The sequence below is a fragment of the Dermacentor albipictus genome, chromosome 4, assembly GCF_038994185.2.
Source record: "Dermacentor albipictus isolate Rhodes 1998 colony chromosome 4, USDA_Dalb.pri_finalv2, whole genome shotgun sequence".
Classification (NCBI taxonomy): domain Eukaryota; kingdom Metazoa; phylum Arthropoda; class Arachnida; order Ixodida; family Ixodidae; genus Dermacentor; species Dermacentor albipictus.
The window spans coordinates 65,711,113-65,730,710 of NC_091824.1; the positions used below are offsets into that span (position 1 = coordinate 65,711,113).

Genomic DNA, 19,598 nt, shown 5'->3' on the forward strand with positions numbered 1-19,598 from the left:
GTGGCGCTTTGAAACAACAGCTTCTTTTGTTATTGTGCGCTGAAGATTTCGCAATAATAGGCGTCGTCTTTTGCCATGTAATGACATACTTTTTGTGTATGTTTATGTGTTTACCGTCCACAAAAAGCTTCAGTGAATAATTTTGACGTCTAAAACGTCTTCTTCCGCTTGCAACGCTCTGTCGGCGGGGTGTATGCCATATATATGCCGTGGAAATGAAGGTTATCTCCCCGCGATGATCTTAGTGATTTCCAGTCATTCACGAAGCGCCTGCGCATCCTTTTCCAAATGCTCTAATTCGTTGTAAACAGCAACGTCCTCCTGTACCGCCTCAGAAACTGATGTACGGCCTTGTACAACATCGAGGCATGCATTTATTTATACGAAGCAGCTCATTCTTAATTTCTTCAATGTGGCTTGTTATAACCAATACAGTTGTTTCTGAGTGGATGAACCAGTTATTTAACTCTCTAACAGGATTGGGAATTTCGGCTATTTATCCGTGTGACTGATTATGGGGCCAGCATAACTCTTCACATCAACGCACATCAACAACAGCAAAGCACAAAGTGGCTGAGGCAGTGCCTCAGCGGAATCGTCAATACAACAACAAAGCGGTGATCGCATTTGAAACATGCATGAGGTAAACATCTTTGGGAAATGCGCAAGTGACGCACAAGTGGTCTACACAAACAGCAAGTTGTGCAGGTGTCCCCCCGTGTTGCGACCAGGCCCGTGCTGGTTGCTGGTTGCTGGGCCAATAAAAGGTAGGCGGTGGCTTATACAATGGTGAAGTTCTGCGACGGCAATCAGGACAATATTGGAGGACATGGCCGCGAATCCAGCATTGGAAGCAGATGGGGATAGGGCTCTCACGGCACGCGACTGAAATCCTCAGCAGAAGGATAACTGGCCCGGCCGGCCCTCTCTTCAGGAACTGCATGTTATCTGCGGGAGCAGCTGCCGTGGAATTGGTAACTGGGAAGCGTGTTCATAGTAGGTTTTGGCACTCTTGGTTGTAGCCGTAGGCATCTACGGATGCGGTGGCGATAGATGTCTCAGCGAAGTCACAAGAAGAAAAAGGCCCTCGAACCGGAGGGGTCGAGACTGAAACCGCATCACGTTGGTCAAGCTCTTAGTGCAGCACTTGTCGAACCACTGACTCGAGATCGTGTGCAGCTCGGACCACGTCAACACTGGTGACAGTAGTTCCGTTGGCCAGGCGGCCGAACTTCGGTGTGATACGACGAGCTTTCAGGGCGTGAAATATGCGACAGTGCAGGACGATGTCATTTACGGAATCCGGACTGTCGTTTCCGATGAGTAACTGGGACATGTGCCCAGCGATACCTTTAAGATGTCCAACTTTGCCCTCGTGTGACACTTGAGGATTCAGGACCTTGCACAACTTTAGCACTTCCTTGATGGACGTTGTGGAAGTTTCGCCGGCACCTTGAGCTCGCTGCATTAAGCTTTGCTATGTACGCTTCTTTATAGGTGCCGGATCTCCGAAGCACTTCTTGATTTGATGTAGGATCTTTACCACGTTGTCTAGCTTTCTTCATGGTTTTCAAGCGACACAAACGCCGCTCCCTTCAGAAGGAAGGCAACATTGTTAAGGTGGGTGGTGGTATTCCAGCCATATAAGTAACGTAAGCAACAGCTGTGGAAGTGGTAACGAAGTTAATAATAGCAGTAATGTTAGCTGAAGAAAAGAGTTGGATGAAAAGAAGGGGAATAGGAGGATAATCTTATGCAGGGAGATTTGGTTGGCTGGCTAGCTTTATTGAATGGCTCATACCCACTGTGGGTATGGCGAACAATCGGCTGGTTTAGAAAGATCACGCAAGGAGAAGAAATTGAAGAAAGCGCCTTCACGTGCTCCTTTGCGTGCAAGCCTCACGAGACGTTGAGAAGACGGATTAGTACTGCCCTTGGCCATCATATAACATGCTTTTCCTAGGAGTCATGGTCCTCTTGGCTTCAGCTACGGCCAGCGATGATGGTAAGCTGTTCACAATTTCGTTCACGCCACCGTTGGAATCAAATCTATTGCATCCCTGACATGGAAATTATATTTGTTCGGATCATACAGCAATACGCTTGTTTGGGCCTTTATTATTCGTTGCATAACTGCCACGATGAAGTGATTAGAGTTTTTTAACGATCGCCTTCTAAAAAGGATGTAGCGGGGGGATTGATGATAGTCTACCGGCGAGGTTCTATGTCAGAGCAAGGTGCTCCGGAGCTTAGGCACGGGGCTCAGAATCGCGTTATGCTGAAATAAAACAATCAAATCGACATATTATGGCGTCTATGACTGAATTATTGGTCAGGTTTCGTGATACAGCAGCAATCGAAATTCTAATATTACTGTGAATGAACCTTTCATCGCTGATCAATGTACAACATGCAAGCTGAATGTACAGGGCTTAGCGTGAAAGACGCAAGCAGAAAGATAACGTTCACTAATAAAATAGAGGCTCGTATCTTCTCTTCAAACGACAATCGTCATCAATCCGGCTTGCTTTGCACTTCTTAAATCTGAGCTTGCTGCTTTCCTGTCAAGAATGCTTTGGCACACTGATTACGTACATGCCCTTCGCGGCCTTTAAGTACCAGGTACGCAGCGTTCAAGAAGGAAAGGCACGAAAAATCGAACACTATTATTGTGCAAGGACTATATAAGTCTTAAAGCATGGAAATATTTTTTAACAGCGGCGCTCTTTAAGCTTTTACTTCCGCCATGGAGCGTTACCAGAAAACTCAGCCCAGCTGTGCGCCGCCTCGCGTTGCCTAGCTAGGGTACCATGCGTACTCTAGCGTACCATGTACCATGCTAGAGCTTGGTAGTAAATTAATGACTTAGTGAACAATTAGGCCTTGATAGCGTTCCGCATCGGCAATAATAATAATAATATTTGGGGTTTTACGTGCCAAAACCACTTTCTGATTATGAGGCACGCCGAAGTGGAGGACTCCGGAAATTTTGACCACCTGGGGTTCTTTAACGTGGACCTAAATCTAAGTACACGGGTGTTTTCGCATTTCGCCCCCATCGAAATGCGGCCGCCGTGGCCGGGATTCGATCCCGCGACCTCGTGCTCAGCAGCCCAACACATCGGCAACGCATCATTAGTGATAAAGGTGTGGGGTCATCTACTAACTAGGAATCGAACCAATATTATGGCTTTTCACCGTGTCTGTAGTGCTAGCAGCGTGAAAACAAACAACCAATCTCACTAATTACGACAAAACACAGTTAATGCTTTCACCTCAGACGATAACCTATAGGCTGGTTATTGCGGTGCACAACGTGCATATGCAAAGGCCATGAACATCTCACAACCGACGTCGTGCACCACGTGGCGCATGATCGACAACCGGCGATACAGCCTCGCACGCGCTGTAGCTGTGAGCGCCATCGACGCGGTGTTGTTCGCTAGCATATTTTGGTAGTAGCTAAATTGCGAGTTTTCGCAAGGTTAATTTTGCCGGGTGCGAAGCGAGACCCGCATTTTATTCGTGATTTTTGCTGAAGCTCGATAGTCACTGTATTTACCCACGTAATGTGCCGTCTGTGTTTGATGTATGTGCAATGTGCTTCACCTTTTTGGGTACCTACAATACCAAATACTCTTGCACTAATAATGAATTTGGAACAGACCTGCGAGAAGTGACACGAGGAGCTTCAGTGCGTGCGCAGCGCATCACGTGCTAGTTGGCGGGTCGCTGTGTACATAACTCTCACCATAAAGATCACTGAACGCGCCATGGGTAAAGAATGCGTCTAGACGCAGCCAATTTCTCACTCTCTTCCGTTCTCAGATGAGCGGCTGAACATGTTCGTGCGTCGCTTCGAGCCCGTGTACTACGACCCGGAGCTGGTGCACCGGAACCACGTGCGGGCAAAACGTTCCATCGAGGACGGCGAGAGTGGCCACGTACACGTGCAGATACGCAGCACTAAACGGTGAGGAACCACTGCAGCGGCACCACTCGAAGCTGCTCTGCAAAAACTTTCGCATGTGAATATGCGCGCGCATGGGTGTTGTCCAGCACCTTCCAGAGTTTACGAGGCCTAGAAGCTATAGTAGCTACGGCGTCAGGGATCGTCACAATAGAGAGCTTTAGTACCGCGCCATGACGATACGTACGCAGCACGCAAGCGCTTTGCGGAACGTAGGAGCGCGTGTCACGTCAGGGCTTTTAGTACTGCGAATTGCCTACGCACTTAAGCGGGCGAGCGTTGTTAGACGCTGGGCGCGTTGGAACGCGTTGGCCGCGTCCGCCAGTACGTCGAACCATCGGTCGAACTATAGACGCTGTTGATCTCGCCAACGTTATGTTACATGTGGGCTCGTCACATAACGTGGAACTATATTTAGGTCTTTAAGAGACTCTAATTTAATGCGGATGCAATAGACGAATCATGTCGAGAACAATAAGAACCGAGTATTCGCTTTCTGAGGCTGGCACAGTCATTTGCAATGAACTGCGCCAACAGGAGGTCGAGCCTTTCGTGCAAACAGCGTACACTGAATACTTCCTCAAAAACAAAGTTTATATTTTTTTGCTATGGATTCCCACCGTGCTGGATCTGGAAACGGCTTCGGTGCGTTCACTTCTCTCAGCAAAGCCAAATCGTAGGCCATTCAAAAGTACAGCCTTCCGTTGGTCGCCTTCAACGCCGACATATTGCGATACTTGTCGTGACTGACGGAAGGACACCGCAGCGGTGGAGCGAAAACAATGAGGCTTTATTTAGCCATCAACTTAACAGCGGCGGGCGCGCGAACTTCCCCGTTCTATGTTACAAGAATGAAAGCGCGCGCCAGCTTGAATGCCAGTGCTTTTAAGCACAACCAAAGACAGAGTGATAACGCTTGCGACGCTACCACGGCGCATGCCTAGCTGTGACGCCTTGTCGCCTAGGCGCGCGACATATCAAACTATTTTGTCTCGTGCACTCCCGAACAAACGAGAACCACGAGAGCAGCACGCAAGGTACCCCGCGTACGTACGCAATAATCGGATGCGTGCGTACGCAGCCGCCGCGTACGCCTCACACTCCGTTCATGTTGCGTTCGGCACATGCGCACTTTGCAGGACGTAGCGATCTTGAGTACGCAATGCCGTTGCGTACGCAACGCACACAGTACTAAAACTGCCTAATGACAGAACATGACGGTGGCGCGGTGCCTTCCCGCCTGGGAGTTGCCGTTTCTAGGCAGTTCTCTTGCATCGCGGCAAGGTTTCCGCTCGGCTGAGCGAATAGGTCCGAGCGCTGTTTTTGCCGCTGCTTCGCGGGCAAAGCGCCAATCAGCGCCTTGCGCCGACCTCAGCAATGCAACGCATGCAACGTCCGAGTGTCCGGATGTCCCCCTCGCCCAACGCCCCGACGACATCGAAGCACCCTACAGTGAGCCATTATGGACAACGGTGCGGGAACAACAAAAGCGGTCTCTCACGTGTGCGAACGGTTTCGCGATCTCAACGGCTGTCGCATGTCGCAACGTGTCTCGCATTAAAATAAAATGTGATTTCAAGCAATAAAGAGTCAAGCGATCAAACAATTAAGCAAACTAAATACAGGCTACTGCTTCGAGAAGTGTATGAGACCAGGCAAGGGGTTTTACATCTCGTTAAATAGCGTGAAACGACACAAAGGACAGAAAAAGGGGGGCGGGGGATCAAGACAAGACTTTCAATGTCGGACAGCGGCTGTCACAAAAGAAATTTGAACAGTTGCGTCATTTAGATTTTTACGAATTTAATTTACCTAAATTACATTGCAGTTGTAACAAAACGCTCATAAATATGTGACTTTTTATAAATGTAGTTCGTGTAAAGATCCTCAAAAGTCGCAGTGACCACTCTATTTTGTTGACAGGTCGCTCGACTTGCATCTTTCTGCCGACGCGTCCGTTTTCCACGAGGATCTCGTTGTCGAATCGTCCACGGAAGGGATTGTCAACGTCGATACAAGCCATATCTACAAGGGATACGTTATCGGTAGGTTCAGGTTCGTTTTCGCTAATAAACAGTATGGTACACTTCTCTGTAGAGCGCGCGAACGGACCGCTTCGCTAGTGGAGATCGCGCGCATCCGGGCACCCTTTAACGCCTCGCTACACTGGGCAATGCCTAGGAGGTGGCTGCTGGGTCCGAGAGAGAACTCAGGAGCATGTGCGGCCTCATAGACATGGATGCCTGCACCTGTTGCTCTGAGGGTTCTGGTTCACGGCGCCGCGGGGCAATGGATTCACGTGCGTTGGCTGATAACACGTGCGACTCGTTAGGCAATTTGGTATAAAATATAAGAGCCTCTGTCTTCATCGATATCACGTATTATCATCGGTCAAAAATGGACTTGACCACGTGTGTAATAGATAGAATAAATGTGTAGAGACATCACACACCTTTGCCGAATTCTCGGTTTCGGCGTGGCTCACCGACTGGCACCGAAAGAGCAATGCGCAATTTATATTATGAATCGCACGATATCGCAGGCAGTGATATGTGCAGCTACAAGGCGTTCTATGTCTATGGTCACAGTGAAAAGGGGCCTTCATGCCCTTTGTTGTGGCGAAGGATGAATTAGTAAAACCAGGGTCTCGATAATAAGCGCCCAGGTATTTTTTCCCCGCAGCTTTTTACGATCCTCAATTTTCAGGGAAGGGCGTATCACGAACAAGCAGTAAGCGGGCACATTTGTTGAGCAAGGATCGGGCGCGCGTTATCAGCCGATGCGCGTAATTGAATGGCACCGAGAGTGCCTTCAGGCCGAGTACGTATTTGCGTAAATGAATACGCTTATCAACGTCCCCGCTCGTAAAAAAATAGTTGTGCATGCATATTTGGCTGAGCATGCTCCTGGGCGCACAGTCTTAGACCCAGTGTTCATGGCCAGACGTTGCAAAGCCTGCTGCAGAGCAGTCGCGCTCTACACTGCAGTGTACCGCGCTGTACTGGCACAGGTTGCTCGGTGATGCGTTCATTCTTTCTTTTAGCTATGAAGTGGGACAGTGTTAGCACTTGGAGCGTCCCTGATTATAGGCAGCCACAATTTTTTTAAAAAAATCACTTAAAAATTTCCCGGGATTTATTTTGATGCCTGCTATGAAAAATGTATATAGGTCGATGGAGTGAGCGGGGGAGCCGCACACTCAGAAATTTCGCCCACCACTATATATTTTGTGCAAATTTGCATCTACAAGATTTCTTTTAATATCTCCTTGCCAGTCGTCATTTTGTGGACCTTGCCGAATCTTAGCTGATAAATTCAAACGCGACGATTAAGCGAAATAAATATTGATTTTAACACCGCGTGCGGTCAACCAGAAGAAGAGTAAATAGAAGGCGTGTTGTTTCCAACAAGGGTGAGGACTGCTTCAGCTGCATCCATTCAGGTGCATATATCGAAGTCTCCATCTGTATTACCGATGTTTTTATAGACTGTATTAACGTTTCACACAGATGCCTGCAAAGCCTGAGTTTGTTCAGTGTGAAAACATGTGAGTAGAAAAGCATTGTTTTGTGTGTGCGTGTGCGAGTGAGTGAGTGAGTGAGTGAGTGAGTGAGTGAGTGAGTGAGTGAGTGAGTGAGTGAGTGAGTGAGTGAGTGAGTGAGTGAGTGAGTGAGTGAGTGAGTGAGTGAGTGAGTGAGTGAGTGAGTGAGTGAGTGAAATAACTTTATTAGGTCCAGAGAAGACGCAGGGGAGACCCCGCGCCACCCGGCTAGTCCCACGTAGGGACCGCAAAGCCGAGCTTGACGGCCCGATCGCGGGCACTCTGGACGGCCAGGGTTTGGTCACTGAGTTCGGGGCTGCCCAAGAGCGCAGCCCACCTATCCTCGCTGAAGGAGGAGCCGATGGCTTCGCACTCCCACAACACATGGTCCAATGTTGCCCTTAGTCCACAGGCAGGGCAGTCCGCACTGTGATGTCTTTCAGGGTATATGGCATGAAGAACCGCGAGGTTAGGGTACGCACGGGCTTGTAAAAGTCGAGGGGTAACCGCCTGCGCCCTGCATAAGGCGGGGTGCGGGAGGGGGAATACCCGTCTTGACAGATAGTAGTGTGTCGTGATTTCATTATACGTAAGCAAGGGTTCCCCGCGGGGCAGGGGGACTGCTGAGGCGGCGTGGTCAGTGAGTCCTCGCGCGGCCTCGTGTGCGCCCTCGTTAGGGTTAGAGGGAGAACCCTCAATCGACCCCAAGTGAGCGGGAAACCAAATAAGAGAATGCGGAGAGATACTTTTGGTGCTTTGGAGAATGCGGAGGGCCTGGGGGGAGACCATACCGGTTTGGTGGGCCTTAATGGCTGCCTTGGAATCACTATATATTGCCTCTCTGCGACCATCGAGCACACCCAGCGCGATTGCAACCTGTTCGGCTACCACGGGCCTCGAAGTGCGTACCGTAGCGCAGGAAATGAGCCTTGAATTGGAGTCTACGATGGAGACGGCGAATGCCTCTTGTTGGACATATTCCGCGGCATCCACGAAGCTTGCCTCAATGTGGTTATTACGGACACGCTCGAGTAGAGCTGTACCCCTGGCTCGACGTCTGCCGACGTTGTTTGCGGGGTGCATATTGCGGGGAAGGGGCGCGATGTGCAGTTGAGACCTGATGTCGCTGGGAATCCGCACGGCGTCAGGGCACTGGTCGACAGGATTGAGGCCCATATCGTCGAGTATCTTGCGGCCCGTCGGGGTGCCGGATAGCCTAAGCAGCTGTGAGTGCTCTTGTGCCTCGATAATCTCTTCGAGCGTGTTGTGGACTCCGAGCTTCAACAGGTTTTCGGTGTGGGTGCTTGCACGTAAGCCGAGGGCAAGCTTAAAGACCTTTCCGATGAGTGAATTGAACTTGTGGATGTTCTAACCTCGCACACGGGCATTTCCAACAGCAATTTGCGCATTTTATATTTATGCAATATAATTCAGGTTATCAGATTTTAAAGTCGCAGCCAAGCAATCTGGGGCAGCCGGAGAGAAATGACTTGCTAAAGGGTGCATTCTTAAGCACAGCGGTTACTCTTAGTAAAGCAATCCCAGGCAATATGTCTTGAGACTTTTGCAACTATTGAGAGAAGGGCTTCAGCGTCCGCAAACAAGCACTAGGCGGCGACCCCATGGTGCACTAACTTCAACAGTTTTTTGTTCGAAACTTCTATGTACTCCATTGATATTACCAGTTATTCCGCTCGAAATGATACTTTATTTCTTGAAGAAAGGCCGTGTACTTATCGAGAGAGTCAGTGGCTGCTTTTTGGCTATTATTTTTCTTCCGTGGTTTCTTTTTGTTGAGCCGGAATCTCGCATTCTTTCAGCAAATGCGGTCAGCTGCATTCCTGACAATATGGTGAGAGATGACCATGCCGATGTCTTGGCCAAAATAGCAGCTTCCACATGACAGTGATAGTTTATAAGCCACCGCTTGTGCGCAGTCGACAACACGGATAAACATTCGAACACAAAGACGGTGTCTTGTGGTGCGGGTACTCGGTGAGCAAATCTGCCCTATATTTACCAGCCATATATTTACAATCTGCCCACTGATGCTCACATGTATTAATATACTTTAAATAATCAGCGGCGAGTCGTACAAAAACATCAGATATTAGCGCTGGAGTAGGGAACACAGTGGGAAACTAAGTATGCACATGGAGAACGTGGTAAGCGCTGTGTTCTGTGCTGTCCCAACGGCAGCAGGGCGTACTGTGCTCGGCTTGGTTCGTTCATTCGTGGGTGAAAATGAGACGTCAACACTAGTACACAAAGTGGAACTAACATTAAATCACAAGTCTTTCAGCGGTGAACGATGTACCACATGCAGGAGAAAAGAAACGCTGCCTTTCGGTGGTATTGAAGCTACCACGCTCACGGTGGTTTTTGTGCTGTTTCGTCCGTGTTCATTACGAACATTTACCGAACTTTACTTACGGTAGAGGCTGCCAACGTCATTGGTTTCGCAGGGAACTGGTATGCGAATATTACGCCGGCATGGCTAGCAGTTAAAAACAACGTTTCGTTACGTTACCCCACCGCGAGATGGGTAAAGAAACCACCTGTATGGCACTGAGTGAGATAATCTCTATGGCGCCAAAAAAAAAAAAAGCTACGCTAACTTCAGTGCACGAAGCCTTCATTTGAAAAGGTGCATACATTTACTTGGCAGGACAGCATTGAATACTAAGGTAAATACTAAAAACAGAATTTCCGTTTCTGAAAATTTCGTACCCAGATTGCAGGGCCGGTTCACCAGCGGGATGTCCGGGATTTCAAATTACATGTTAATTTTAGAACGACAGAAAGCTGAGCTAGTTCGTAAGGATTAAGTATGCAAGAAAGAGGTAGGGTTTGTGTTGTCCACTTTTCTACTCTTGTGTCCTGTCTGCACGCCCCACCTCGTTTTTGCTTAATAATACATGTTAAGAGTTTATTCCATTAGTTAACTGTAGTATAGATCAGCTTGACTAAGCTAGGTCTTAGAACCTAAAGAAATTACAGTATATCTATGGCCCCTTCAGAGGGCAATCTGATCCCACAATGCGATAATAAAATAGCTGGTCACGAACAGACACTGTTAGAAAATGTGACGTCATATGGATCTGTTGCAAGAACTGCCAAGTGACGTTGCCATCCATTTCCTTCTTTATCGCCGTGTCCGGCTGCTTAGCATGTACTTACGACGGGACACCTTTTTTTGTATTCGAAGACCAATCCAGCTCGAACAATTAATCACATATTGTCTCCCCCCTAATGCCAGTCGTAACGGGGCTCACGAAATTCACTACCGGGCAATCAGCAGGGAAGAGAAAAAAGACCTTTAGCATTTTACTTTCTTCGAGTCGGCACTATGCAGCATGTTTGAACTAAATACCCGTTAACAGCGGTTTCGCTTGAGCTAGCGGATTGGTTATAGCCGTAGCGCCTAAACTTACAGACAGGGCCAAGAAGACGGGATAGCCATGTCTAGGTATTACCTCTTCGGTCTTACAAATTTAGGTTGCACGCTACAATAAATAACCAGTTGTGTTCACGAGGTGTGGATTGGCACTAACAGATGCGTGCGACTTCCAGGCCAACCTCACAGCCGGGTTTTCGGCTCTCTGCACCGTGGTGTGTTCGAAGGCAGCATCGACACCGGCTCGGGCGCCAGCCTCTACGTGGAGCGGGCCAGGAGGTTCTTCAACGACACCCGCCCTTACCACTCGGTGCTCTACTCGAGCGCGGACGTCGAGATCCCCGCGGCGGCAGGAGGAGGCAGCGGCCACTGGTGCGGGTTGCACGGCAGCACCGAGCGCTGGATGAAGGATATGCTACGCAGATTCCGTCGCACTTCGGCTCCTGAGGTGAGACCTCAGCACAGCTCCCAACTTTTGCACAAGGTATCTTCTCGCAGGAGCTACCCATTACCTTGGGTTCTGTTCTTACGTAACCTTGTCATTGTATAGCGTGAATAATATGTTCGATAACTGTCATCTTGTGCAGACGCTTTGTTGATGCTCGGGTGATTTATTTACTACCCTTCTCTGGTCTTGGTAACAAGGGCTCGCTCAATATTCAGTCTGACTCGGAACGCTGGCTCCTTTTCTTACGTTTGTTTATGTAATTCTGTCACGTCGTCGCATTTGTTCTCGAGGCCCCCATGTTTTCTAAGCATCATTACCATGGGCCAATTTTATGTCCAGTGGCAGATAAAACCATCACCTCCCAAAAATATCCGGTTACGACTGTCTTGCTTCTTCCGACTCCGTGAATTTCCCCCAAATGTCGCTCTTGTTACACCACTTTATCATCTGCAGTGTTGGAGTACATGTCCGTTCCTTTAAAACCCACTCGATCCTGCTGGCTCTGCACTGATAACATGAGCTGTGAAACTGCACCTTATTTTTCTAGAATATAAGTTGCACACTTTGGTTTCTAATTCATACTATTCTCTTCCTGTCATTGCCCCTACCATTCCTGGTTGAATCGGTCGCTTTACGGTCCTTGGCTTCTGATGAAAATTTGCCGCTATCCACGTAATTTTAGCTGCATAGAAATAACGCATAGAATATATGCCCTCTTTTACAAATGATGTCGGTAAGCCGTCAGTAATGATTGTAGAGTTCCAGCCATAGGGACTCCAATGCTTTTATTTGTGTGGAAATTAGCGCACGTACACGGGTGACTTGACGCGAGTCGTACGTGCTAGCATCAGGTTAAAGTAAACGAATACAAAGACTACGACAACATAGCGTGCATTGCGTTGTTGTCGTCTTTGTAAAGCTCAAAGTTGCGGTAAAGGTAACGTGGAGAAATTACTTCTCATCATTGGGCTCCCCTTCAACTATTCGGCCGCCTCGGCCGCCTGTACAAATGTATGTCTGACACAAGTTCGAGAGGTTGTCTACCATGAGAAATGGTTCTTCGGTTGTCAGGTTAATAAAACTTACCATAATCCCTGGCATAGTGTTCCTCAAACATAACTTTACGGTGTGCTTGTTAAGTACTTTGTTGTACGTTTCATGCTTAACAGCACAATAGTAGTTGACGTACTTCTACGTGCGCTTTCAGAGCTCACACCACTCGCAAGGTCTTATCATTCGGACAGTAATGCCATCTAGAAAATACCTTTTACAGGCCTTCTGTTAAGAAACGAATACTTCGTCACACGCTTCTAAAGCTGTTAAACGAACTTCATCAATACGAAATCAATTTAGAACAGCTGGGGACTGTGGAATTAAGACTTTTTTTCTCGTGAGGGATTGATCAACTTCTTTCATGTGATTAACCACGTTAAAGTTGTATAAAGGAATGATGAATTTAATGTCGTGAACACGTGAGGGATTTATAATTATACGATGCACATAAATATTTTTGTATTTCCCCGTTCTTACCCACCGTGGTTGCTCATTGGGTATTGTGTCGGGCTGTGGAGCACGAGGTCGCGGGATCGAATCCCGGCCAGGGCGGCCGCATTTCGATGGAGGCGAAATGCGAAAACGCCTGTATACTTAGATTTAGGTGCACGTTAAAGAACTCCAGGTGGCCGAAATTTCCGGAGTCCTCCACTACGGCATGCCTCATAATCAGAAAGTAGTTTTGGCACGTAAAACCCCATAATAAAATTAATTATTTATCCGTTCTTACTGTAGGCCATGCCATGTAAACGGTGGCTGGAACCTCCTTAAGGGGATAGATCGACTGTTTCTCGAGCCCTTGTCTTCTCAAAAAGAACGAACTTGTGGAATTTGTTTGATTTGGTTTGAGTAACATATTTTAGAAAGGCATGGACACATAGCAGTAAGTAGCCTTACAGAGGATGCGCCGCCTCGACTCACCATCCTCATGTCGGTATTCTTTTGCTTTTCTTCTGAATAACTTCCTTTTCTTTTAAATACCTGTGTATATTTTCTAAAATATTGGCCTATTCTTTCTTCACTACTTTTTTTGCGCAGTGTTCGCATCACTTCTGGCATCTCTCTTGAATCAAACGCCTTTACGTGATCTATAATTTACATGAAGAGGTAGGTTATATCCTACAGGCTTCTCAGTCACCTGTGTGATGACGCGGATCTGATTGATTGTTGTACATCTCTCTCGAAAGCGAGTTCATTGTTGATTGAAAATGGTTACCCCCATTCTCCACACTCCACGACTCCACATGAGAAGGCGACTTAGATGTCTCACTGCTGGGCACATCCTGGCGTTAGCTATAGGTTTTTGATATGAAAACGATGTGGTTAAATGGCCACTTTGGGATAAAATAGCGCGGTGACCTATTTCCTTTCTCGGCATACCCTGCCTCCCTGGCAGCTGGGTCGTTATAAGTGGCACTGCTTAGAAGTAGGCACGCAGATGTAGTACGTACGTAGGAGTGCGTTCCCTGTTAAGGCCCGCCATTGACATACGGGCCTGCTATGCACTGTAAGTAGTGCCCGTTAAACATGAAATAGCCTCTTGATTTTCTTGTGTTGACCAAAAGTGCGCAATACACCTGGACCCCGACAGCAAGGCCTTGCGCAACTTGACGCGCGCGTGTATGTATTCTTCGCAGCCTCACCTCGCTCATGGTCGCGTGGGCCGAAAGTTGCACGCCGTTACCAAAGCAAGTGACAACGACGAAAGTGACAAAAACGACGCTGACAAAATTGGAATGAGTCAGGCTGACGACGACGGCGACGACGAATGGCTAGAAAACACCACTACGAAAGACGGCGAGCGAGTCGTCGGAGAACGACGTGACGCCACCGATAAGACGGAGCGGGAAGACCCGGACGATTCCGAAGACGAGGTAGACACGCTGAAGACTCTGAGGCCCAAGGGGAGGAGACCCAGCCGACGGCGGGAAGACTCACGGTCGCGTCGCGTGTGTAACTTGGAAATCATCGTCGACAACACGCTCGCCGAGACCGTCCTGGCGGAGACGGCAACGCTGGCACCGGCGCGGGAGGTCATCGCGTCCGTCATCGCCCACATGGTGGACAAGGTGAACGCCATCTACGGCGACACAAACTTTGGCGGCATCGAAGACATCAACTTCGTCGTGCAACACATCATGGTGAGAGCTCGACAAGCTCAATATCTCGAACGTACTCGACACGAGGAACAAAAGACCTGTGCACCACGAATTTCCTTGCAAGCTACAGCGACGCAGCTCGTTGTCCTTTGTAGAGGCTGCACACCTAAGCAGCAGGAATAATTTAATTGTGTATCCAGACAACTACGCTCTGCAAACCATTGTTCCTGTTAGCTTTATTTATTTATTTATTTATTTATTTATTTATTTATTTATTTATTTATTTATTTATTTATTTATTTATTTATTTATTTATTTATTTATTTATTTATTGATGACAGACTCATTCCGTGTATTTATGTTCTCGCCAATTTCGCTTGTAGCCAATCACAGACGCCCTCCGGCAGCGAGAGGGCGTAAGGTGTTAGCAGCACAGTTATACTCTTCGAATTCTCTGCACAGGCATAGTATCCTAACGACGCTGAAAAAACAGGCATAAACACTTATTCTATATAATCTAATAAGAATTGTACCACTCCGATCTAGAGAACATGAAAGAAGCGACTCCGCGTACCTAATTGGCTGTAATTTCTAAAACAGGGTGTAACTTTCGTTGCTGATTGTGCATGAGCCAGTCAGCGCCAGCCGCTCAGACTCGCGGTAGATACTTCAACTAGTCTTCAGAGGCCGTCGTCGGTGCAGGTATTTCCACTATATATTGAAATGAATTAAAATGAAATATATATTGAAATGAAATAATGAATTGAAATGACAGTCCATATGAACATAAATCTGTTTGGGGTGGTAGAGTGCCGCTAAGCTTGCTACGCTGGTTTGCACTTAACGGTTAACACTATAGGAAGGACATGAACGAACAGCTTAGGCTGACGCGCCTTAATGGCTTAGATGCTGCAGCGTTGTTTTGCTTAGCTCGGAGCTGGCAGGTGCAAAATGCCACAGCGGCAGCATTTCGATGGGACATAAATGCAAAAACACTTGTGTACTTACCTTTGAGCAAACAATAACGGGTGGGGAAAATTTATCCGGTACCCTCCCTCCCCACAATACGGCGCGCCTCATAATCAGATCAAGTTTTTTTTTTTTTACGTAAGATCAGAAAGTTTAATTTTTAACATTATGGCTATTGTTCGTGCTGAAACCAACGCGGTATACTGAACTGTGGCTTACTAACAAGCCCTGTTCAAAGAATTATTAACCAATACAGTAAGCCTCCAAATTCTACTAGAATTTGTCTTATGGAAACATATCCTTTATTGACAATTGTAATAAAGGCCGGACTTCCAATATTTGCAAGGCACGCACACATTCCCGCCTTCGCGACGCCAGTGCGACGTCGAAAATTTCATTCGTTACAGTTCACAAAAACGATCAGGTTGATTGTTTAGTTTCTTGAAAATCAGGCGTCATTCTCGTTTGCGAAAATCATTAAGTAGCCCGGGATGAATACGTTCATAATGTACGTCACGAAGAGCCGATGATGTAATGTTGAGATCGCGTTGCCACCCCGTCTTTCAACTTCGTATTTTCCCAGCTTGTAAACCCCTCGTTGACAGTAAGACTAATTCACAGTGACCTGAGATTGTACCATAACAACTGTGCAAATCTTTTGTGCCTACCGTTTCTTTGCTATCACTTAAAATTTGCGATGATTTCGGGTCTTTGTGTTCTTCATTCCAGGAAGCACACAAAGCCTGCCGAGTTCGTGCTTAAAAGAGTTTAAAAAGCGATTTTATATGGAAGCACTTCGCCATCAGAGGAACAGGTTGCTGCAGAGGAGTGGCTAGTTTCATATCGTGGCGTGTTGGAAACTGAAGATTCGGATGAACGAAATGCGCAGTGACGCTTTGCGTTTTACTGATCAGTGCGGAATAAACAATGAAACCTCGTTGCGTAATTTGGCTGATACTGAATGGGAAATCCTATCTTTGAGATTTCTAAAAGTAAAACCGCAGGTCGGTGCATTATTTAGCACTCTAGAAGTATAATGTACGAATCACTCTTCGCTTGATATGCGTTTGATTTCGCAGAAACAAGGCCTAAAGAAAAGTCTCAAGGATCTATTTTGTATAGTAACGATTCCTGACCCATTCGGAGAGGAGCCGGTAAACTGGTACGCAGCTTTTTCAGGGGCACGAGTGACGTCCGTCTAAGTCTGCCGTCAAGTAAACCAGCGCTGCTTGAGGGTTGTTTTCAAGGGGCCACAACGGGCTGTTTTGCGAGTCGCAGATTGCCGAGCCCGGGGACTGTGTGGGCTACAAGGCCAAGCAGGACCCTCTGTGCCGCACGTCCCTGGACGCACCGCAGCTGCTGTACCTGGCGTCACTGACCCGACACGATGACTACTGCCTCTCGTACAGGCTCAATTACCGGGACTTCGCGGACGGCACCCTGGGTCTTGCGTGGATTGCCAGCGACAAAAGTGAGCATTAGTTTCAGCATAAGCCCCAATACAAGGTGGAACGGCATCGGACAATGTTTCGTTTGGTCATACGTCACTGGGCGGTCACCTCCTGCCCTTGGTGACACCGATGACGGCAGGCGACTGACAGGCGCTTGTTCGTGGTTTTGGCCGGAAAGTACAAAACTCTTGCTAAAACATGAAGGCTGTTGAAACGCTGCTTCTGAAAGCTGCCTGCACTTAATGATTATGGCGCTTAAATAGAATTTCCGTTTTGCGCGTGAGAACAACACAATCAGCATGAAAGTGGACCACTACTCCAATTTATTTCAGCGTCCTGTATTCAAGGAGCAGGGTTTAGAAGTGACATGTAGCCGCTGTTAATATCGTCCCAAGGCTGTTATAGCATTTAGGTAGCTTAACAAAGCGCTGATGTGATGATACAATTACAGTGACACATAAAAGTTGGTGCTTCGGCTTTTTACTGCTGCGCAGTCCACTACTGCTAATTTTTGCAATAGTTTCATTGGCATTCAGTTATGGCTAATGTGAGTTCGCGATATTTGTTGGCTAATGGCCGATGTGAACACGAAGGGCTAGTTTACTGCGAAATCAAAGAACTCGCGCGAGACTACTGGCAATTCTTTCTGTTTAGTTTAAAAACAAGACATAGTTCGCGCATTGTGACGGTGCGCGTTGCCTGCGGATGCTCGCACGAAGTGGACGGACTCGCATGTGCCAATATCGCTTCAGGCTGTCGATGAACTTACATACGGGTCGCCGCAAAGGACCACTAACGAGCCAATCCCGCTCGCTGTTCGCTGAAGGACTTTACATGAGCGATATTGCGGATATGTTATCATTAGCAGGTCAAAATTGATGCCACACGCAGTTGCCTCTGGCGGCATCTGTGAGCGGTACCGGACGTCCGTGGAGCTCGACCCCGTCAATGGCGACTACAAGCAGGCCAAGTTGAGCCTTAACACTGGCATCACCACGCTCATCAACCACAAGCAGTACGTGGGGCTTCTCATAGGGGCACTCACACTCGCCCATGAGATTGGTCACAGCTTCGGATCACCCGTGAGTTCGGTCTACGTTGCATTTATTTCCCTGTACTCCAGCAAGACTGTCACTGACTGATGTAGCTGAAGCGTTAACTCGGCCCCAACTCCGCCGCCGCCTATTCAAGTACATGCAAAACGCAGAAATGCTTTTCTGACATAATCCCTGGGCCTATTTTAGTGAAACAAGCGGCATTTATGAGAACAAAAGTTCAATTCTGGTGACCTTTATGTCATCGGGTGTCAAAAAAGCTGGAAGCCCGATGGTTACAAATTTGTCCTTCTGGATCAAAAACAGATATCACCCTTCTGTAAATTGGATCCACCAGAACATCGAAAGCTGACGAATTTGATATATTAATTTATTTCTTGCATGATTTCGTTACAACGTTTTTGAAGGTTTTGCAAAAGTGTTACCCACATATTAGGTATGCATTTGAGAACTAGGTAAAATACAGAAAATATATCCGCTTTAGATGTGCTATTGGATGGAGTTGACTGAATAGAGACATTTTTGTTTGTTGGTAAGTTACAAATTTGTAAACTTCATAGCTTTGTTTTCTGAAAAATGTGTGATTTTTGACAATGTTCATGAAGAAACCAACCACCAAAATAATAATACCCCTTCTAACAGTCACTAGACCTTAACTTTTCATTTTAAATGCCGCAAAAGTCGTGAAACTTGGTGCATTGCTGGCCGCGAAAAACGATTTCTCATTTCCCATGTATTTAGATATGAGCCCCAGATCTAAAGCTTCCTCTTAAGGCGATCCTACGGCAGACGGCTGTAGTCGTGTTTGTCATACATTTCACAGGATCTCATTTTATTGCATTAATAATTTTCGGTCCGCTGTTGTACACCGATTTTCAAAAGCGTTGTCCACACTATGGCTATCCATGCACATTATACATAGCCCATAAGAGATAACGTTCTCGAAAGTGTCTAATATATTGAGATAAAGAAAATGCTACCGTTGTGGTAAGGCACAGCACCAATTGTCGCGGGGTCATTGCGGAACGCTTTTAAGAGTTGTCGCGCTTATTGCCAACGTAACTCCTTGATTGCTGCGTCTGTTCCGAAAGTAGAACTGCTGAAGAAAAGCTTTTAAACCATAGAGGAAAGAGCGATTATCAGAAATTATCGTACTACGCGTAGCGCATGGACCATTAAAACATGAACATATAAAACGAAATTTACAGAATTTGCACACCACAAACATGCTGTGGTACCACCATCCTTGACTCGGAAAGTGGCGTTTGCGCACGGAGTTTTCAACAGCGCCGAACGCTCTGTCAAGTTGTTTGCATCAACTGCAGTAGTTCACTCTACATGCCAACCGTTTTACAAGCTGTCATGTAGTGCGAGACAGTTCGCCTTTCATGTCAAAGAATGGCTAGTAAGAAGACGTGCTCATATGCAGGACTTTTTTTTTAGCTGAACAAGTTTTTTAAACATTACCTGTGCCAGATAGCACAATTCTAACCCTGGATTTAAATTACTCGCTGAGGCGGGCATAATTTCTACGAGTAATCAAAACGCTTAATTGATTGAATATCATAATGACCTTACTTAACATTTCAGTTAATTACATTACGGCACATATTTC

At 47.1% G+C, this 19,598-nt stretch overlaps 1 protein-coding gene and 1 long non-coding RNA gene across 4 annotated transcripts in view; one reads left to right on the top strand and one right to left on the bottom strand.

The window, feature by feature from the left end:
- Positions 1-19,598, bottom strand: part of LOC135897608 (uncharacterized) — a 90,382-nt gene that overhangs the window by 63,151 nt on the left and 7,633 nt on the right. The gene's annotated exons all lie outside the window — the stretch shown is intronic.
- The window catches only part of LOC135897607 (disintegrin and metalloproteinase domain-containing protein 10-like), a 42,743-nt gene continuing 24,952 nt past the window's right edge, over positions 1,808-19,598 (top strand). Inside the window, exons 1-7 of the mRNA XM_065426286.1 lie at positions 1,808-2,005; positions 3,829-3,973; positions 5,894-6,015; positions 11,085-11,356; positions 14,047-14,550; positions 16,756-16,948; positions 17,820-18,010. Of these exons, the coding sequence (XP_065282358.1) occupies positions 1,951-2,005; positions 3,829-3,973; positions 5,894-6,015; positions 11,085-11,356; positions 14,047-14,550; positions 16,756-16,948; positions 17,820-18,010 (1,482 nt within the window). The 5' untranslated portion in view covers positions 1,808-1,950. The remainder of the gene's footprint in view (positions 2,006-3,828; positions 3,974-5,893; positions 6,016-11,084; positions 11,357-14,046; positions 14,551-16,755; positions 16,949-17,819; positions 18,011-19,598) is intronic.